Source organism: Brachycentrus maculatus, unplaced genomic scaffold, assembly GCF_059751285.1.
Source record: "Brachycentrus maculatus isolate JH-2025_06_01 unplaced genomic scaffold, ASM5975128v1 h1tg000234l, whole genome shotgun sequence".
NCBI lineage: Eukaryota > Metazoa > Arthropoda > Insecta > Trichoptera > Brachycentridae > Brachycentrus > Brachycentrus maculatus.
The window spans coordinates 364,032-386,193 of NW_028280985.1; the positions used below are offsets into that span (position 1 = coordinate 364,032).

A 22,162-nucleotide genomic window follows, 5' to 3' on the forward strand; every position below is an offset into this window, starting at 1 on the left:
ATAATTACGTGTATTTATTGTAAAATAAATGTATGATTAAATATTATACCGGATATATTGTAGTGGTAAACACTAACGCTCAATATTCAAATACTGAAATGAAAACAAAATGAAGCTATGAAAGTTTGATCAATACCTTGTTAATATGATTCAGTTTTCCAAACAAATAGACGTTTCTAGTAGAAAAATATATTAAATAAACGAAATGGATTACTCGCTTGGATTAAGAGCCATAGAACCAGGAGAATTGGAAATATATGTAACAACTTCTGAGCCATCGAAAATTGATCTAATTGGAAGTAAATCGTATGTTTCTTTTTAATATTTTGCTATTTATTTTATTTTTCTTTTGATAATATATTTATTTTTGAGAATTATTGTGAATATTATTTACGGTTTTGTATTTCAGATGGGTAGAATGGCATCATCGTTTCCAGAAATTACACCAACAGGCAGTTTTAGAAGCAGCTAGCTTGCAGGAAGAAGTCACAAAAGATGCAATCATTTCTCATGGAAAGGTAGTAATTTTTAAATGTATGTAATTACTATTTCATTCATTCAAACCCTTATACTTACCTCAATGGTGCATAGGGCACTGCATCATATAAACGCAGTGTTATCTTGATCGTTAACACATGAGGGAAAGATGATCAGCCCTCCGCTTCCGGTACCAGTCCAAGGTAATATTGAATAAATATAAGAGTGAAAAAATCACTTATATTTATTTGACCACCCCTGGGAATCGAACCCGGGACCTCCAGTACAGAAGCCGAGCATGCTGACCATTACACTACAGAGGCGGACTGCTTTTTTTTCTTTATTTCTATTTTTACATTGGTATATCTGGCTCTTTAAATTTATAAATATAATCACTTTATATGTATACAGTACATATTAAACATAATTTAATTTGAGTCTTGTTATATAAAGAAAGAATAAGAAAATAGAAAGCAGACATTTAATCTATGCAACAACAATGAAATAGAAAACATAACAAATTAATAATATGCAAAGCCTCTATTTTAGAGGCTTGTCTCCACATAGGGTAGTGAAAATAGGGAAGGTGAATGTAAAAAATATGATTTATCACAAAAACTTCTTAGGCTTGAATTTATTTTGCAACTGGCGAGAATCGAATACATTACTATTTTGTGACTGCCGAATCAGTTGATGAAATCCTTATATTATTTCAGATCCCGCTGTTGGTGCATGAAGCCATTTGTATTTGCCTGTGGAGACAGAAAATCTTCCCTAAAATTCTAGAATTGGATCCAGACCTCACCCATACTTTTCTTCTTTATGCTGTGGTTCGAATACCTATTTTTTAAACTATGTACACAGTTGCATCATCCTAAGAAAACATATACAGCAAGGACCTCTATAATCCAAACGCCGAAAATTTATTCCCTGTTCGAACTAGTGGAGCATTCGGACTACAGTGCAGAGAATCTGTGCGGTATTTTTATCAAATAAAACTACTATGCACTCTCAAATTTTTAAATATATTTTTTCAACTTTTTTAAAGAAAGCAAATATTTTACTTGGTTGAGATTTATTAAATGACAAGTAAAAAGCTTTGTCTCTCAATTTACGTAAAAGCACTATCCTCTCTGGCACAGGAATATCCACTTGTCAACCCATTCTAGGCATGTATTTAAGAGATTGAGTGGGTGTTTGGATTACAGAAGTGTTCGAATAAGCGGAGGTCCTGCTGTATTTGGGAAGTATGTTTTCTAGGGATGGAATGATTGATAATTTTACAGAAATGAGAGTGAATGATGGGAACAAATTAAATGGTGCACTGAAATCAGTTTTAGCAAAAGTTAAAAAAAAAACATTTTACCGAATGCTGATCTGCCTGTGCACAATGGAGTCCCGGTTCCAACCTTAATTTATGGAAGTGAATCATGGAGCTGGCAAAAGAAGGAAGAAAGTAGACTGAATGATGTCAAAATGCGATCTCTCAGACTAATGTGCGGCAAAATGATTTATGGTAGGCGAAGATTGTTTGCAAAGACAGATTGGTGTGACATTCAATTCTATCAGCCTACCACTGCGGATAAGCGGCGTGATGGTTAGGTAGTTAGTTTTAGTCGCATCATAGTATTTTCAACCCATTTAGATTGATTCATTTGAAATATCATCCTCAGATTGAAATTATAACTCTTACAAAATCTAATCAAACCCTAGTCAAATTATCAATGCAATAAGTTTTAGGACTCAACAGTATTTTGAGCGTGTCTTAATTTTTATCCACGAATTCTGGAGTTACTTCACTTGGAAGGTATTTAAATCAAGATATTTCTATTCATAATTCAAACATTGGTGAAGAAGAATATGGAAGTCTGGGCATTTACACCAAGACTGTTTTTTGGCTCTTAAACCAGCCAATGACAAGGGTCGTAAGCTTTGTAAATGCCCAGATTTCCATGTTCTTCTACATCTTTGTTTGAAATATCTATAAAAAATCTTAATTTAGAACTTAACTAGCTACACAATATGCAATTTGTTTACCAACTTAACTCCAGCCATTTGGTTTGCCAGCAAGTTAATTTTTATTGTACAACTAAGTCTGAATTTATTTTAGCTCTATCATGAAACTGTAGCCGCGGGTTTGCTTGAAATAGTGCTGTTTGATGAAGAAGCATGCTGCGCCATTCCCGATATACTGGTGGACCTCATAGACTATGCCGTGGAGATGTTGTCTTCCCTTATTGGGCTGGTGAAGTAAGTTTGGTATTCATTTTTACAATGGCATCTGTGTAAACTGTACAATGCAAACTGCTAGATACTCTTCTTCAATCCCTTAAACGCACCCGATGGTGCATAGGGCACTGTATCATGTAAACACAGTGTTATCTTGATTGTTAATAAATGAATGGAAGGTTATCAGCCCTCTGCTTTAGATACGAGCCCCGGGTAATATTGAATAAATATGGGAGTGAGAAATCACATATATTTATTTGACCCCCCCTGGGAATCGAACCCGGCACCTCCAGTGCGGTAGCCGATCGTGCTGACCACTACGGAGGCGGACTAAAATACTCTATATACTCATTGTATGCTATTTGTCATTTTTCCTGACATTTACACTATATTGATCCCATTGAGATGTTTTGCTGTAGGCGCATGCATATACAGGGCTTACGGCCATCATAAGCTGGTTTAAGTGATCACTTTACACACGTGTAACATACATTAATTCTACCCATCAATTCCATTACCCATTCTTTTTTTTAAATATTATTTTAGCTCTGGTTACCTAGAAGAGAAATGCACCCATTCTAACCCAAAGGAAAATGTTATTGAAGAATTGTTGATGCAACAGAAGGATCTTCAGTTTGATATCGGTATACGCTGTCTTACTATCATAAGGTTCTTATTTTCTTAATTTATTCAATGCTTTTCTATTATAATTATTGTTGTAAAGGTGCCAAGGCGTATCAAAGCTCCACCTCAACATATTTTTAAAGACGTAGCGTCTTCCTGTTTTCATTTCAACTTAAGTTTTCTGAAGGGTTAAAAAATATATGTCATTTTGAAAATAATGTGGATGTAAAAATCTGTTACGGATAATATAAATTATGGTGTTTTTAGGTTGTGGAATATGATCAGTAATAACTCTCGCTAGTACTTTGATTTATCGTAAATAAGTATTATGTACTAGGTAGCTCTAAGTGAGTGACTAGTTTCTAGGAGAGGCAAATCTAGAATACGCTTGCCAGAGTATGCTATGATATCTACATGGTTGCTACTATGTTGTTGTCACAATATGCCACCAACATACCCACATTTCTTACAGTTTAGAAGGAGGGAGAGGAGTTTTAATGCCAACTAAGCAAGCACCCTGGGACTATTCAATTTAAGACAACACCAGTATCTGTTAGTAATGATGCCTTTCAGTCCTCAGATTTATTATTAGATTTTTTAAGCCTGAATTTTATTATTAGTTCCCTAAAGTTGGGGACTGACCGGAGCATTTAGTTGTAACGTAATGTCGTTACATCGCTCGCGGCGAGCATCCGAAACTATGAATGGAGCGCTCGGCTCGCAGTACTGACTATACCAATGCTCGCATCGGAATGTGTTACGTTACGACAAAATGTCTCCGGTCAGTTCCTACCATAATACTTTTGCTGCTGTATATCAAATTATCCTATTGATTGATTGACAAAATAAATAATGAAACATTTAAATGTCTGCCCTCATTCAGTTGCCTGGCCAATGTCCTCAACAAAATCCATGTGTCGGCATCAAGCCGCCTGTATGCGACTCACGACACCGCACTGCTGTTGGCTGAACTTCTTCAGCTGGAGCCTTGGAAGAGGCGGGATCAGGATGGACAGTTGCTACAATACATTGGTTAATACCTTTTTTCAATAATATTTATTAATTCACATAACTGAAATTTAACAGAATTCATTCATATCTCACTCATTTAATTGACAAAATTCATCCTCAGAGAAAATTACCATGAACTAGAATAAAATTGCACTTTTAGTGTTAAACGTCCATGAAACTTCATTTTATAAATCTTTTATTCCTTTCGAAAAAATCATTACAATATTTTGAAAATTGTATACAATCTTACAAATACACATCATATCAGCCCGTTGAGGTCCACTGCTGGACAAAGGCCTCCCCCTTCCGCCTCCACTCCTCCCGATCCTGCGCCGTCCCCATCCACTGTCTTCCAGCAAACTTCCTGATGTCGTCCACCCATCTCATCGGTGGACGTCCTTGAGGCCTCTGGTTCCTCGGTCTCCACACCAGAACGCGTTTCGTCCATCTGTCGTCGGTCATTCTGGCTATGTGACCGGCCCATTTCCACTTCAGCCAAGCAATTCGCTCTACCACGTCACAGACCTGTGTCTGGCGTCGGATCCAATCGTTCCTTTTTTTGTCTCTTAATGTTATTCCAAGCATAATTCGCTCCATGCTCCTCTGTGCAACTTGCAACTTATGGGAGGATTGCTTGGTCAGAGTCATTGTTTCCGCGCCATAGGTTAGGACGGGTAGAACGCATTGGTTAAACACTCTTGTCTTGAGTGAGTTGGGAATGGGGCTTTGGAATGTGGAATTAAGCTTTCCAAAAGCTACCCAAGAGAGATTTATTCTTCTATCCACCTCGCTGGTCTGGTTGTCTCTGCCGATGGTGATTTTGTGACCAAGATAAACATAGCTTTTGACTTTTTCTATAGGTAGATTCCCATTGATGTTGACGTTTGTCATCAATTTAGTCTTTGCTATATTCATCTTGAGTCCAATTTTGGCAGACTCTACCTTTAGGTCTTCAATCATCCCAGTCATCTCATCAAGGCTCTCGGATATAAGGACAATATCATCTGCGAATCTTAGGTGGTGAAGCCGCTCCCCATCGATATTCAGGCCTTTTTGGTTCCAATCTAGACGCTTAAAAACATTTTCTAGAGTGAGTGTAAAGAGTTTTGGAGATATTGTGTCCCCTTGTCTTACGCCTCTCTGAATAGCAAACTTGTCCGTATTGTCGTGTAATTGGATTACTGACGTAGCGTTGCCATATATGTTTTTCAGGAGGGTCGCATATCTCTCATCTATTCTACTGTCTTTCAAAGCGTCCAAAATGGCCCACATCTCTACAGAATCGAAAGCCTTCTCATAGTCAACAAAAGTCATCACAAGTGGTCTTTTGTATTCGTTATACCTTTCTATCACCAGTTTAAGGGTCTGCAGATGGTCACTTGTGTTATATCCCGAGCGAAACCCAGCTTGTTCTCGTGGTTGGTAGAGGTCCAGCTTTGCTGTGATTCTGTTCAAATACACATACCCTTAATTTATACCGTGAGGGATTATTATAAATATGCGAGGATTTTTTTCCATGTAAAGCGGTGGAACGGCTTTCCGGCACCTTTTTTCAGGGATAAATTATTATTTTCAAAATCAATTAGACGAAACAATGTTTGCGCATAATTACAATCTAAATTTATCTAATGAGTATTTAAATGATGTTTGAATATATTTTTTTTAATAATAAGCTTGACATGAAGTGAGTTCCAGGACTTATCTGTTTAAAAAAAAGCCTTGTGAATATGTATATATTTTAGATATCTTAGTGCATAAATATTTCATTAAAAACTTACAGATATTTAAAAACAAATTGTCCAAAAAAGTTGTTGTTAAAACCACATTTTTAAAAACATTTTTCCACTGTTAATTAGATCAAGCGGTATTATCATATGTTAAACTATATTTATGAATGTTTCAAGATGGTAAATGGAAGAGTCCCATTCCCGATGAAGTGGAGAAAATATGTCGAGCTGAGACCATGTGCTGGCTCGCATTGTGGAGACTTTTACTTAATCCTGATATAGGAAACTATTATGAAATCAACAACACAAGGAAGACACACTTCTGCAAGGTACTGTTGTCTGTTTTATTGTGATTATAAAACCTGATTTCTGTACAAACTGTCTTATAAAATATCTGCAAAATAATATTATTGAAAAATATAAAACAGGATAATGTCTCATTACATAATTAAGTTAAAAATCGAGTTGTGACGTTGCAACAATGAAAAGCAATTACATCAAGTTTTATTTATTATTTTAAATACAAATTTTCTTGAGTCATTGATTTTTTATATTGATGAAATCAACATCCAAATTTTTCAAGGATTTTTAATAGGGATTATTTCTACTGAAGTTAGTAATATGAATTATACCTACATTTTCAGAGAAAAAAATGGGTATTTTTAAAGAGCATCTACAGCGTTAACAATTTACAAAGGGTTTTTTTATTATAACTATCATAAATACATACCTAATCACCTACAAATATGTTGCATTCCTTCAATTACCCCGTTATAACTTGCATTGTTTAGAGAACCCTTTCAATTACTAAATATCAGTTGCCGTGCGTCCTACGACTCCACATCTCCTCCCAGACTCAGATAGTGTCAGATTAGCGAGATTTTACCATAATATAAAATTAACGCAACATTTGTTTGTATTTAGCTGTTATACAAGCTAACTGATTCACAATTGGACCAGCTGCCGATATTAATAGATCTCAAGAGATCCCTAGGTCAGTTGGCTGTGGCCGACACCAGCATACCTCCGTCTGCCGGGCGGCCTCTCCTGGTAGAAGTCATACCGCAGGTATCCCAAAATCTCTTCAGTGTAGTGTGAGAATTCTTTAACCTCACCGAATACTAAAACAGACTTATGTTGACTTCCACAGATCAAGCCGTCGATAATGAAGAGGGTCACCAAGAAGTCCAAAGTGATTGCCAAATCACAACTGCAACATTTCTTCAAACCTGACAACAACGAATTGATTGAGCTGGCCAAAGTGTAAGAAAAGTTACATTATTCAGTATTTGGTGACATACGCCAATGAAAAAGGCAGACCATCTAGTACCTGGGTTCATTCAAACCTCAGTGGTTCGGTGAGTCAGTCTCCCGGGCTCGGCAGAGGTCAAAACACACACCGACTTATTGTACGATATTATGAACAATGATGTGACGTACGATATATTCATTTACCTAGAATATTATTTGAAAGGAATTTATCAAATTGTTGGGTAATATATCCAAAATTAAACAAGGTTTATTGGATTGAATTCCACATTTATTGTAAATAAATGTAGAATTCAATCCAATAAACCTCGTTTAATTTTGGATATATTACCCAACAATTCAATATGGAATTCTACCAACTGTCTGCAGTTACAATAAATAAGGAATGTATCAATCTAGCAATAAAAATAATACAAGAGCTCAAACGCTAAAACAATGCACGTACTCCGCATCGTACCTACATTTTTTTTTTTACTCGGATGGGATTTTAAATAAATCACAACAAATGTACTAGATTCATTGTCACAACGTGTCGTCATTGCGAAATGTGATTTCCGAAATCGGGGAATCACATAGAATAGAGAAGTGATAATTTCCTGGCTAAACTGCCGCCCAATAGTCGAATTGTAACTGTTGTAATGGTACCTTGTGTGATACCTTTCTTAATATTTTAATCCCTCCATACTATTTCGAGCAACAAAAGAATTAATTTTCCAATTAATGGTTCGGTGAACGGGCATATGAAACTGGTTGATTTCGGTACATCCAACAACGGTTAAGAACCACTGATCTAGTATGTCTGTGACTTTCTTTGGGAGCAAAGTCATACCTCTGGGAGTATTGTCACTAAGTGATGGTATGTGACAGTGTAAATGCCGACAAAAATAATATCTAAGCTTCCTATACTTCAGAGATAAAATATTACTGGCACCGATAATCATACAAAATTAGATGGCCTGCATTTTGATTTGAGGATGTCCAAACGACCAATTACAATATAAATTTCAGAAGTCCGCTATCACCATTAGTGCAAGAATTGTATGAATACTCGTGTAATTTATCAAAACTTGATATTCTCTTCCTAAAATTTAAACATGTCTACCTATGAGAAAAAAAATCTAGTTTTTCTTAACGCCATTAGAAATGACTTAAACATAGTACTTACGCAGACGTATCACTTGTACAGTGTAAAAACTTTAAAATTTTTAGTGTTACCATTATCCTTCAGACCTATGTGCAAATCTTCTTATTCTTCTAAACGTGCAAATACCCGAGTATATATTTATTATCTCCTTTATGGCACAAGCAATATCTCCACTTATCCACCTTTTAACAGTCATTAATGATATGTAACAATTTTTTTGATGCTTATTAAAAGATTTTTTCTCTAGGGAGAGAAAAAACTAATACGTAGTCTTTCCAAAAATGCATTTTTAAATCTAGGGATATTTCTTCAAGCCGAGGATATATTTAAATAATTGTTGAATGCAACTGATTTTAATTATGTAGTTACATAATTAATAGCTTTGTTATTATAGTTTAAGTTCATCATACTCTTCGGAAGTCCTGGAACACATGGATGATGGAGGAGCTAAGTGCGCCGTGTGCGGTGACAAGGCCGCCAAGAAGTGTTCTCGCTGCAGGAACGAGTGGTACTGTGGAAGGTAAACAACACTCCACTGAAACTATCCGGTAGAAATTGACCAAAACAAACCGGCTCTTGCAAATCTAATACTGTGATAGATGATGCAGTAAAATGAACAGCTTTGGCTGCTAACACTTGTATAAATCATGTCTCTCATTTAGAAAATGGCAATGCTGTAGCCATCTGCCAACACACTGTATGGAAAAGATGGTACATAACAACCAGTGTAAAACTAAAGCAATGATATTCTACCATACAGAACCTAGAGCGCAGTAAGAGCATGTAATAGGTGTTGCTAGGGCCTCTTCACTCAAGTATGTATATGACGATGATATTGACATGACTTTTTTATTGATATAAGTTTTTGAGTTGTACCATGATGGATGAATGCAAAAACCCTAAAAATAACGCCAATATTAACCCTATATACTTGTTCATAGTTTGGTCTTTATATTCCTCTACCAAATATGTACCTATATTTCGTGTTACTGGGTTTTAGGTTCTGTATGGCAGTATTGAGGTGTCAGTGTGTATAAATTATGTCTAGATCAACCAGTATGTATAGCTATCTAAAGAGAAATTAAAAAAAATAGTTGTAATTTTCTTTTCTAAAAAGTGAACATGTTGAATTTATCCAAAATTCTTTTATATTTTCAGAGAATGCCAAGTCAAGAGATGGCCCAAGCATAAAGATATTTGTGATCAGTTTGCGGCGATTGTAAACTAGGCCTCACACAACATTGTTTTAAGAGCTTTCCCATATTAAATAAACTTTTTTCCTGATTTTAAGTTTTGAAAAGCCAGCAATATCATAACAATGAATAGAAAAAAGATGGTGCATATATTTTCACCTATTTAATGTTAGTAAATTTTGAGGCAATTAAAATTAGGGTAAGATCTTTGGAATGAAAATAAAATCTTTTTTATTTCATAAACATATTTATTTCCCAAAAAAAAATACATATTTATTGTCAATTGTTGAATACTGCCATGAGGAATCACAAGTCAGCCTGTAAAAAACAAACAAAGATTGAGTATCATAATTTTAACGATAAATAAAATACACAGGTGTTATTAGATCAGAGGTCACCAGGCGTCATCTTCACGAGTTATATTTTGGGTTCGATCAGAAGAGGGAGCCTGTTATAAACTCATCACAAAATACACTGCATCAATGACAAAGCGAGAGCCAACATTGACAAAATTAAACTTAGGCTTTACCGGGATGTGGACATTTCAATGTGCAGTACATAATTTAATTTTTTATATACATTTCAAATGCTCCATAAATTTAAAACACCTTATTTGTGAAAAGACCCGATTGCGCTAACTAAAATTTCAAAATATAAAATAAAATCTGTGAAAGTTTTAAACCTTGAATAAGAATATTGGAGCAATATATAATTAAATTTGCAGAGCAAGTTTACAAATCCTGTAAAATTATCAAATATTTTACTTCCAGTATGATAAATTGATTTGGGAAGTTTTTCACAGTACATTGTGATATGTACACAGGTCTACAAAAATATAAATACATGCATATTTTTTAAATTTTATATCCCTATTAATACCTACAAATGAACAAAATGGGAAATTTACATAAATACGTAGAAAGTGAAGAGATATTTTTACGATTATTATTATATTACCTGTTAAGTTTATTGATTCTGAATCCAATTCAGGTGATGGTAAATTACAATGTAGAGAACCCTGTCAAAAAAAATAGCTGTTAGAATATGAAAGGACAATAATTGAAGAAAAAATAGACATGGTTCAGATCAGATGCAACCAGGCATTCTCTTCAAAATATTAATTTTGGGTTCGATCAGATGAGGGAGCCTGTTAGCATGTCATCACGATATCAAAAACATTTAACACTAACAAAAGATTTCCTTGCCTCTTCCAATTCAAAGAAAAAAAGCGGGGAGTGAAAACGGTTAATATATCGCTCACTCCTTTCAAGAACGTCATAAATCAAAAATCGTGAATTTTGAGTTGTGCATGTTTTCGGAATGCCCAGAAAATGTACTATATACCAGCAAAAATGCATATTTTAAACTTAATATTTACCCGCTACAGGGCAGAAAATGTTGTTTTTGCATTTTGAAGAAAAGGTATTGTTTAATGATTTTTTTAAATATACTAAATATTTTTCAAATGGAGAAAAAACCTTCAGGTTTTACCTAAAAAGATCTGTTGCACAGTAAAAAAATCAATAAGTGGCTTCATATTTATTTTGAATACATTGTATTATATTTTTAAACTTTAAAATCGTTCTCCTGAAAAATCAAGTATTTTGATTTATGACGTTCTTGAAAGGAGTGAGCGATATCTACTCTTTCTGTCATTCGCTCTTTAAAAAAAATGGTTGTAGTTTTATTGAAATTTATTTCTAAAAACCAATGCCAAACATTATCAGTGTGATTCTGATTCAATTCAACTCATCAAATGATTGATAATCATTTCACCTTAATTATAAAAATAACTTGATGTCATTATTAAGATGAATAGAATAAATACATTCGCCTTTTTTCAAAAAACAAAAAGTTACCGTTAGATTGCAACTGTGACCAAAAGTTAATTTGATAAATTAAGCCAGTGAATTTTATTTATCTTATACTACGGGTGGAAGCTTAGTAAAAATAAAACTAATAAACACGTCACATCCATTTTTTTAATTTTATTTACAGAATAAAGAAACAAAATAGCAACTAACAAGGACACCAAAAAAGAAAAAAATACTGTTTGGACTGTTTTAAATTAAATACCAACTTCTAATTTTAACTTCAATAACTAACTTTGTGCATCGAGTTAATGAATCAATAACTCTTAACAATCCAATAATTCTTCAAACGAAAAATAATTATTTTTAATTGATTCATCACATCACTAGCGATTAATAGATTTAACCCTTTAGGGATAGCCCTTTGTAAATGAAATTTTAATAGGACATACTTACTTTTTGAGATTTTGATGCATCTGCCACTAGGAACCCATATGATTGAATAATACCTGAAGGAAATAACAAAACAAATGAGAAAAAACTTTAAGCTTTGTTGTTATTCATGCATATAAGGTTTAGTATCAAGTACAGTGGAAATTCTCATTATGAGTAATTCGCATAATGATGAAAAAAATGTGAAAAAGTTGCTCCCTTAATAAGCGACATTTCACATAACGAGTTACAGAGAAAAGGCAAGTCTCTTTTTCCCGACATTCACTCGTCAACTGGGACTTCCGCACTATTCAAAACAAAAAATGTTTCGCTTAATGAGTAAGATCCTGGAACGAATTATGCTCGTTATGAGAGGTTCCACTGTATTTCAGACGTAACCAGGCTTTGTCTTCATTGTTTTTTTAATTGGGTTCGATCAGATGAGGGAGCCTGTTGTGATGTCATCATTGAAGATATTATAATTGAGGTTTTATGATCAATTATTTAAACAAAGTTAAAATTTAATTACCGATAAATTTACTCCATGATCCGCCTGCTTCTTGCAGCTATTCTTCCTGAGAAAAAAGATGTAAACTGTTAACATAATATCCACATAAAATGACCTTAGGCAACATTTTTCTTTTTCAATCAGATATTTTCTTTTCCAACATTTCTGTTTTCGGTCCACTACTTTTCGAATCATCATTTAAATATCAACCACGAATAATATATATTACGCCATGAATTTTTTTTATTGTGTAATGCTTTTAAACATTATATCCAACAAAATACATTTGGTTTATTATATTTAGTTTCTATTTAAAAATAACAATTTTCAATAAATTGGAAGCCTGGTGTCCAAATGCGGATATGCGTCTTTGTTGAACATACAATTAAAATAACACAAATAGTCCAACATACCGCTTTTTACACCTTTATTGCAGATAAGAGAAAAGCAATTAGATTTTTAAAATATAATTCATTGATTACAACGACAAATGGGCCCCATATTTTGTTACAAGACTTAATCGTAATTAGGATAGAATGGAAGACTGCAACAGTCTCAAAATATCAATGGGATAAAAACTTTTTAAATTGGATCCCTCTCGTATAATATATGATACTATGTCGAAGGATTAAATAACTAACTAAATTTATACTCACATACTGCCCATCTTCCATGAGAAATTTTAAATGTAATATTTAAAATGCATTTCATCATGATTTCCGTATGTAGATGTAAAGTGCTTCATCCATTCCTACCAATAGTGAGATTTTGGTCACCTGCGGATGTAATAAAATATTGTTAAAACCCGGCTGACAATCATGATTGTAGTTCAAATAAATATATATTGTGCTTCATCAGATAGGGACGAAAGACATTGTCGAATTGTCATCAATACAAATTCAGTTGAACTATGAAATCATCATTAAAGTCTTGTAAAAAAAAATAATCATCAATACTTAAAATTTCATTTTTGGCAACACCGAGAATCAGAAATAAACTCGCCAAGTGTGAATTACTAATCAGACTGCAATAGAGGGCTCCATTACTAATGTGCAAAGGCAAATAACCGCAAGTTAAAAACAGTAGTTTTGAGATTCGTATATTCTAACCCTTATCCGCACCCCAATGGTGCATAGGGCACTGCATCATATAAACACAGTGTTATCTTGATCGTTAACACATAAAGGAAAGGTGATCAGCCCTCCGCTTCAGGTACCAGTCCAGGGTAATATTGATTAAATATTAGAGTGAAAGAATCACGAAATCGAACCCGGGACCTTCGGAACGGTAGCCGAGCGTGCTGACCATTATACCACGGAGGCGGTTTTGAGTTAAACAAGTTTGAAGTTAACTTAAAATGATCCTTTTTGCCAACACATATCGCTCACTCCTTTCAAGAACGTCATAAATCAAAAATCGTCAATTTTCAGTTGTGCATGTTTTCGGAATGCCCAGAAAATGTACTATACTACAGCAAAAGTGGCATATTTTTAACTTAATATTTACCCGCTACAGGGCAGAAAGTGTTGTTTTTGCATTTTGAAGAAAAGGTATTGTTTAATTATTTTTTTAAACATTATAAATATTTTTCAGATTGGAAAAGAACCTTCAGGTTTTACCTAAAAAGATCTGTTGCTCAGTAAAAAGTTCAATAAATGGCTTGATGTTTATTTTTAATACATTGTATTATATTTTTACACTTTAAAAACGTTCTCCTGAAAAATCAAGTATTTTGATTTATGACGTTCTTGAAAGGAGTGAGCGATATATCAATTTAATACAATTTTGCGGCTTTTTGGATAATGAATATCTCGGTAAAGGAAAGAGATAGAGCAAAATCTGTGATTTTATATGATAGAGGCTAATTATAAAAATGCTTTGAGCCGTGTTACGCTAAACAGCCGCAACTTGAGTTATGGCTAGTTGCCTTTACACATTAGATTAGCTAACTTATTTTATAGGAAGGAGAGAATTCAGATTATAAATGCTAGATTTTACATACGTCACATTTATTATAGTATGATTATTTTTACCTCAATGGTGCCACCGTGTTCCGGAGATCACATCACAGACACGTGATAATCCTCTGAAAAATTTAACTTTATTAATACACGATATTTAAATAATGTAACTGTTAATTCAATTTTCTTTATCTCAGATAGGGACGAAAGACATTGTCGAATTGTCATCAATACAAATTCAGTTGAACTATGAAATCATCATAAAAACGCATAATATAGAATTATTGGTGTAACAGCTCGGGAAATTGTTTTCACTAATTAAACGCCTAAGCAGCTTACATTAAACATTAGGAATACATTCATTATAATAAGTGCGATAAAAGCACGGAGTGAAACACGTGGCAGATGAAAAGTTGAATTACCGGTAACCTCAAAAAATATATAATTCGAAAATCTAAATGGAATTAGCGATTTATAGTGTACGAAACTTACTCAGCATTTGTTTGAATTGTGTTGAATATTGGAAATCGCAGAAGTCCATCCTGCAAGGCTGCTGTTTCGAAATCAAATGAAACACGAAACCCGATCCCGTCGGCCACCAAGCCCTTCGAAATAATTTTCAATTAAATTTGAAGCCTGGCGGAAAAGGAAACAAGGATTTTATCATAGACAAAACGAACGGAAATATTGCCTTTATAAATAAATTATTTTACCAAGTTTTGCTAAAGTAGTTACCTAACCATTGTCTCCCCCTTTATGAACCATGGTACCTTCGAGTTTTTTTATTCATATTTCGGTTTCGAGATTGGAGAATAAAAATTTTGATATATATTTTGACACTCCGAAAAGTAATTTGTTTTTTTTTTGTTATATTTAAAAAAATTAATACCTTTTTATTTTTTTCGGTTGAAATAATATAATTTTCCTTTCATATTCATTTGCTTTTATATAATTATCAAGCTATACGTTCAAAACAGTAATGTGGGATCAATAAATTCTTTAATCCGATAGTGGTATTGTTTATAGTACAGGGGTAGAGAATATGTAACGTTTTAAGTCTATAGGTATGGATTAAAATTTTACAGAAAATAAAAATTTAATATACGGTACATGCTCATTCTTTTGATTTACCCACATCATAAATTGCAAAGGCACTGCATCACAATAATACAGCATTATTTTTATACTCAGACAATATCCCATAAAATTACTGTACACACCAAAACCCAATTTTACAGGGGTAGTCTTTTTCTAAAATAAATATCTTGAGTTGTGTTATTAATATTACTTTAATATTGTCTACATTATAAAAAATGATTATTTTTAACTACTGCAATATTCACAAATTGATAATTATGAAGCTTTACGAACATTAACCACCCTTCTTCTCGTTCTAACTCTTATCCTCACCCGATGGTGCATAGGGCACTGCATTGTATAGAATCACTTTTTTCTTGATTGTTAAATACACAAAGAAAAGGTGATCAGCCTTAATAATAATAACAAATAATAAATTTGGATAATTTATGTGGCACCATTTTCGTATAATACTACCTCAAGGGCGCAAGGGGCAAACCTTCCGCTTAAGGTACAAGTCCAGTGTCATATTAAATAAATATTATACTGAAAAATCACTAACATTTATTTTGACCCTCTTGGGAATCGAACCCAGGACCTCTAGCATGGTAACCTCACGCACTAACCACTACACTATGGAGGCGGATAATATTTACACATTATTTTTAAGTTCATATTATTTCGGATGTTCACCTGACATAAAATTTACTATATATATTAACTGTTTGGATTATAAAGCAAGTGATTATTTGAATTGTACAAACAGTATCCTTTTTCTCAGCTTCTGTTAATACTTATTTTACTTGACAGATAATTTTGTAATTCAAATAATGCATGAAGTAATTCAAATTATTTGGACCTATTTATAGTAGATATGGTAGCTTTTTCATCTTGCACAAACTTATGAGTGCATGTATCAACTTCATGAAATGATAATATTATTACAGGGTCGGGTATCGATAATAATAACTCGTAATTAGGATGCTATCAGTTTATTCAACAGGTCACTATGACAGTATAAGGACAAGTGTGTGCAGCCTCCTTTGTGTCAATCTCCTAAGGGTTGGGCTTAGTAACATAAACATTCCCCGCGTACCCCCCGGCCCCGCTCCTAGCGGGCGCTTGGGGTCATAGTTGTTAGAATTATTGCGCCGTAACAATATATTTCCTTCTCTTTTTCCTTTACATACAGCAATAATTTCCTTTACCTAAGCACCTTTACTCACATTATCTGTATATCCTAAAACCTGAAGCGCAGGACTAATCACATAATGCATTGATGTAATCAAATTTGGGAGATGTATTCATAATAAATAAAACTGCAGCGGTGTTTTATGAGTTTTTTTGTTTATTTTAGTTGTAAAATAGAAATAAATCTACATTAAGCCTAGCTGGAAGCCTTGAGGTAATCCTTCAGGACATCCAGGGCTGGGGTCTCTTCACCAAAGTCCTGTAACGAAAAAAAAATTATTTATGATTGATTGACTGATTGATTTATTAACTTGGTGAAATCGCTAATTTAAAAACTCTTTGATGACTATGCAAGCAGGAGTGACTCTGATGGGTCAATACAACATGTTCTTTTTACATGAAAAAAAAAAATTAATTGTTGGTTGAAAAAATTACAGTTTTAGATGTTGACAAATTCCATATTCCTTTCCTTCAACATAAAAAGAAATATAAACCAGCTGTTTGAATTTTTGTAATTAAACATTTATTATTATAAGTCATTTGACACAAAAGTTTTATTATTTCAAAAACATATAAAGTTTTCGGGATAATATTACGCAAAAGCTGGTAAATATGGGTTGAACGCTTACCTTGATAACAACGCAGGAGCATCCTACGATTTTCCTGGCCTTGCCGTCTTTGTCGATTTTGCATAATCCTGCCCATTCTCCTAATTTTTTGTTATTGTCAACCTGAAACAAAACATTTCTAATAATTTCCAAGGAAAATCAAACATCATTAATCATCGAAGATCAATATTATCAAGTATCTCAAGAAACATATATGAAATATAACACTCTTGCAAAGATTACTATAATTTTTTTCACCATCTGTGAGGATTGTTTGATTAACAGACTGCACATGTAGCTCACATTTCGCTCACTCCTTTCAAGAACGTCATAAATAAAAAAACTTGATTTTTCAGGAGAACGTTTTTAAAGTTTAAAAATGTAACACAATGTGTGAAAAATAAATATCAAGCCACTTATTGAACTTTTTACTGTCCAACAGATCTTTTTGGGTAAAACCTGAAGGTTTTTTCTCCATTTGAAAAATATTTAGTTTATTTGAAAAATAATTAAACAATACCTTTTCATCAAAATGAAAAAACAACATTTTCTGCCCTGTAGCGGGTAAATATTAAGTTAAAAATATGCCTCTTTTGCTGGGATATAGTACATTTTCTAGGCATTCTGAAAACATGCATAACTCAAAATTGACAATTTTTGATTTATGACGTTCTTGAAAGGAGTGAGCGATATGACATATGTATGCTAAATAAAAATAGTAATTTTAATCACTACATCCTTTATTTCAAAGTAGTTTGAATGCAATTTCTAAATACATACTATTGCTGCAGTTCAGTGAATGTCGGGTGAGTAATTATAATATTTGAATCACCACACCACACATGTATTGATACATAAAAGAATGTCGCACTAATGGGAGACCAAACGATCAACATAATAGAATCAGTTGGTACTATGACACGTGCTTTATTATGGGCAGTAGATTTAAACCACTCGGCTAAAAACACAAAGTGATATTTCTGCATTGAGCTTACCTAGAACAGGTCAGCTCAAAGCAAATGTTTCTTTATATCTACTGCCAATCATTTTACCTACTAAATTATTAACCTTTCAGGGAGTACAAAAACTGATGTCCAACTTTCTATGGGGAGTGGGTTCTTTTTACATGAAAAAAAAAATGGCTCGGTAGTCTTGCATTTTAATTTTAGTAATAAAGCCAATTTCAACTATAAACACTTTTATTCTATAACCAGCGACCATGTTCGCGGTAACTAACATTGTATGACTGATGGAGAGGCTGGACAAAATTTCATGTTGTTTTGACAACCATGTTTTTACATAAATTTATTAGAGATACAAAATTAAGTCAAATAATTTATTGTAAACATATTACATATAATTTTATCTAGCCTCCTGCCTGTTTCATAAAGTCGGTTATGTCTAAATAATAACAATTATTCTGAATTTGCAAATCACTTAATAGAAAATAATCACTCATTTGATAAATATGTTTTCAATCACTCATCATCCCTGATGCCTTTTGACTGTGACTGCCAATCAACACAAAAAAATAAAGCCACTTGAGATCTACCCAAGCTTTTTTCCCTAACTGTCAAAATATTTTGAATTTTGTCAAGTAGATAGTGTTTTAGTATTAATCAGTATAAAGTGTTTTTGTATTAATCAGGATAAAGAAGCAGTTAGCTTCGAAACCGGTGGACATTATAATTAAGTTATAATAAAATATTTAGTGATTTTAAAACAAAGTTACATTTTAATTATATAATCGGTTATTAGGGTTTGAGCCAGGACTCAAGTATTGATAAGATAGAACAATGGGTATACCTTGATGAGGGGAATCTGATGTTCATTGCAGAGAGCCTGTACCAGCTTCTTGTACATGGGCTCATCGCAGTTCTCAGCGAGCACTGCGAGCACGGCTTGCCTCCTATAAAGTGAGAAATTCAACTATGATAGGTGACAAAGTGTGTATTTATAAAACAGGTCTTTTCACAAACAAGGGTTTTTTTATTTGTATTTTACATATTTATTTAACCATTTTGTTGAGGCAGGATAGTCATTGGCCCGCAATTTAATTTTTTTAAAGCCCAGATAACATTTAACATACCTAATTGTTTTTTTTTGTATATTACAAGACCGTTTTTGTATAGAAGAAATAAGTTTTCTGCTGAAAAAAATATGTGGTTTTGAAAATAAGAGCTTTTGAAAGGTAAGGAGTTCAAAAAAAATCAATATATAGGGTCCGCCATCTAAAGTTTTTTTTTCAACTAGTGCTTATTTCGTGAATGGTAACACTTAGCTCATGTCTGATTTGACAGATAATTAGTTTTATCCTTCCGCTGAGCGAATATGGTTGTGTATACGCTTGAACAACGCTGGGAAATATTGCGACATTACTTTGAAAATCATGGTAATGTTGCAGAATGTGTGCGAAAATTGCGTACGGTTTTTGGAAGAAGAGAAGCACCGTCAGCTCCGTATGTTCGTTATCTTGTGAAAAAAGTGAAAGAAACTGGCATCCTCATCGATAAACCAAAGCGTGAAAAGCCAAAAACAGTGCGTACACCCGAGAATATCGATGTTGTGGCAGAAAGTGTGCGTGAAGCGCCATCAACATCAATTCACCGTCGTTCTCAACAATTGAACATTTCGGAGACATCATTGAGACGAATTTTGCATAAAGACCTTGGTATGACGCCATACAAAGTCCAATTGGTTCAGGAGTTGAAGCCAACTGACCATCCAATGCGTTTTCGCTTCGCTGAGTGGGCCTGCGATCGACTTACAGAAGATGCCGATTTTGCCAAAAAAATCATCTTTTCGGATGAAGCTCATTTTGATCTTGGCGGGTATGTAAACAAGCAAAATTGTCGTATTTGGGGCACAGAAAACCCGCACGCATACATTGAAAAGCCGGTACACCCAAAACGAGTCACTGTTTGGTGCGGATTTTGGTCCAGAGGCATAATTGGGCCATTTTTCTTTGAAAATGAGCAAGGAGTGGCCGTTACAGTCAATGGCGATCGTTATCGGGCCATGTTGAACGGATTTTTGTTCACAAAAATTGAAGAGGAGGATATTGGCAACATTTGGTTTCAACAGGACGGCGCTACGTGCCACACAGCCGAAGCTACACTCGATGTTTTGCGCCCTGTTTTCAAAAAAAAAAAGTTATTTGGCGGACCCTTTATATTTCAAAATAATCAAATTTTAATATATACTATAAAGAAATTGTGTGCAGACTACACAAAAGCTTCTCGCACAGGCTGTCACGTACTTAATTGTATATTTGAGAGTACACCCTTAAATTATTAAAAATAAAAAAAATGTATACATTGCTGGTTCTGTCGAAATAGGTTTGTCCATTACAAAAGAAAATGGAGTGAAAAATCTGTAAAACAATTTGGGGGGGTAGATGTCTAGGTAGCTTAAAGGATATATCTGAGTTTCAGAGGACCAGAGTTCAAATCCTGGCGCGGAACAATTATTTTTCACATTGATATGAAAAAAATTGTATTGTCATAAACTGTCATATTTTTGTGTTTTTCAAATTTGTGGAATAGCCTAAAAACCGCAACAAAAACGAAGATAATATTTAAAAGGAGTAGACACTACTCATTTACAGCATCACAAATTTTGATCTGACACGAATGACGAAATGTGTTAAAAGTGAAAAAAAATTGTATGATGATATCACTGAGAATTTTGCACTTGCATGTACTAATAAGAGGATATTATAAAATAAATAACTTTTTGTTTGCAATTTCAAATTAACCCTACATTTTTTTCACTGTCTCACTTTGTAAACTTTGTAAAATGTAATCACAAACTAGATCCAATGTCTTAAAAAGTACTGCATATTCGTTTATTTACACTTTTAAGATTCACATTTCAAAACTTACTTGTCTAAGACCTTAGCGGCCTGGTGGAGTCCATGGACGAGTCCATCATGGATCAGAGCAGTCTTCAGAACTTCTTGGAGGGCAGTGTTCACGTCTGGTGGGCCTCCGGCCAACACTGGCGCCGCGGGAACTTCACTAAAAACAAATTATAACAATCAAAACACGCCTCACAAATATAAAAATCATTTTCCTTTGATCCTAGAAAGAAATCAGAGGTAACCAGGCAGCCTTCTTCAGGGTTTTTTTTGTATTTGGGTTCGATCAGATGAGGGAGCCTGTTGTCATGTCATCATGAATGTTTATCAAGATGAAGATGCCTTCGAGACTTCGAAAAACTCAATGAACTCATTACACAAACTATTTTTATTCACTTTCCCATACGAAATACTACTGCTTTTTAGATTAAATCGAATTTAACATAAACAATTGACATTATGAAAGGCATGAAGTTTACTCACACTTCGACGTCGGACATGGTTTTGAATGACGGCGGAACTGAAATAAAGACACAAAAGAGTTTAAGTACATTTTTAAAAGATTAATTGAGGATTCAAACATAACATAACTATAGGATGAGCATAAAATCCGCAGATTAAAGTAAGAAGTTCGAAAAACATAGGTTACATTTACCTGACACACCGGAAAAGAGGGACCCGCGGTGATACCAGCGCAAAAATAAGTTTTTCGAGAAGGGGTAGGTACTTTAAAAAATATTTGAATTACATATAAAGAATGTTTTTTTCGAGAAATTAAAATTTCCATACCTCTAAAAAACACCTTAAGTATATAGGTTTCGATAAAGTATATTTTAATAACACTGAAAAGGTATTGTACAAAATAATCTATGAACTTTCTAACCATATCGTTTCGTTTTGTTCATATTATTTTTATGGTTCACAAGCAATGAAAAACTATTTACTTTTCTGACTTTTACTTACAATTTATAGTTTATGGGGTACTGAATACGATTTTTTAAAACCCGATCTGACTTTTATGGCTGGTGTTTACTAACGTTG

General features: G+C 33.7%; 2 protein-coding genes, 1 long non-coding RNA gene and 2 other non-coding genes across 5 annotated transcripts; 1 reads left to right on the plus strand and 4 right to left on the minus strand.

Annotated features, from left to right (window-relative positions):
• The first annotated feature begins 99 nt into the window (after positions 1-99).
• LOC148306642 (zinc finger MYND domain-containing protein 10-like) lies at positions 100-9,852 on the plus strand. Its single transcript, XM_088264641.1, has 11 exons — positions 100-306; positions 410-518; positions 1,194-1,307; positions 2,588-2,727; positions 3,253-3,375; positions 4,214-4,362; positions 6,246-6,397; positions 6,993-7,136; positions 7,219-7,331; positions 8,876-9,001; positions 9,640-9,852. The coding sequence occupies exons 1-11, from the start codon at positions 206-208 to the stop codon at positions 9,707-9,709; spliced, it is 1,341 nt and encodes a 446-aa protein (XP_088120767.1). The 5' UTR covers positions 100-205; the 3' UTR covers positions 9,710-9,852.
• A 62-nt stretch (positions 9,853-9,914) lies between these two features.
• On the minus strand, positions 9,915-15,025 carry LOC148306643 (uncharacterized). Its single transcript, XR_015837967.1, has 7 exons — positions 14,879-15,025; positions 14,459-14,511; positions 13,082-13,201; positions 12,447-12,492; positions 11,942-11,994; positions 10,632-10,692; positions 9,915-9,992 (listed from the first exon to the last, which is right to left on the minus strand). It is a non-coding gene; the product is annotated as an uncharacterized LOC148306643 (long non-coding RNA).
• LOC148306644 (small nucleolar RNA snR60/Z15/Z230/Z193/J17) lies at positions 13,272-13,356 on the minus strand. Its single transcript, XR_015837969.1, has one exon. It is a non-coding gene; the product is annotated as a small nucleolar RNA snR60/Z15/Z230/Z193/J17 (small nucleolar RNA).
• LOC148306645 (small nucleolar RNA snR60/Z15/Z230/Z193/J17) lies at positions 14,572-14,656 on the minus strand. Its single transcript, XR_015837971.1, has one exon. It is a non-coding gene; the product is annotated as a small nucleolar RNA snR60/Z15/Z230/Z193/J17 (small nucleolar RNA).
• A 1,766-nt stretch (positions 15,026-16,791) lies between the features above and the next one.
• On the minus strand, positions 16,792-21,832 carry LOC148306646 (small ribosomal subunit protein eS12-like). Its single transcript, XM_088264640.1, has 6 exons — positions 21,777-21,832; positions 21,605-21,641; positions 21,147-21,281; positions 19,069-19,171; positions 17,284-17,385; positions 16,792-16,913 (listed from the first exon to the last, which is right to left on the minus strand). The coding sequence occupies exons 2-6, from the start codon at positions 21,619-21,621 to the stop codon at positions 16,851-16,853; spliced, it is 420 nt and encodes a 139-aa protein (XP_088120766.1). The 5' UTR covers positions 21,622-21,641; positions 21,777-21,832; the 3' UTR covers positions 16,792-16,850.
• Positions 21,833-22,162: the final 330 nt, after the last annotated feature.

Coding starts and splice junctions, on each gene's coding strand:
- LOC148306642 (XM_088264641.1), top strand. CDS start 206: ATGGATTACTCGCTTGGATTAAGAGCCATAGAACCAGGAGAATTGGAA. Junction 3,376..4,213: donor CGCTGTCTTACTATCATAAG/GTTCTTATTTTC, acceptor GCCCTCATTCAG/TTGCCTGGCCAATGTCCTCA. Junction 7,332..8,875: donor TTGATTGAGCTGGCCAAAGT/GTAAGAAAAGTT, acceptor TTGTTATTATAG/TTTAAGTTCATCATACTCTT.
- LOC148306646 (XM_088264640.1), bottom strand. Junction 17,386..19,068: donor ATCAGATTCCCCTCATCAAG/GTATACCCATTG, acceptor GTTTTGTTTCAG/GTTGACAATAACAAAAAATT. Junction 16,914..17,283: donor GCTCCTGCGTTGTTATCAAG/GTAAGCGTTCAA, acceptor TTTTCGTTACAG/GACTTTGGTGAAGAGACCCC.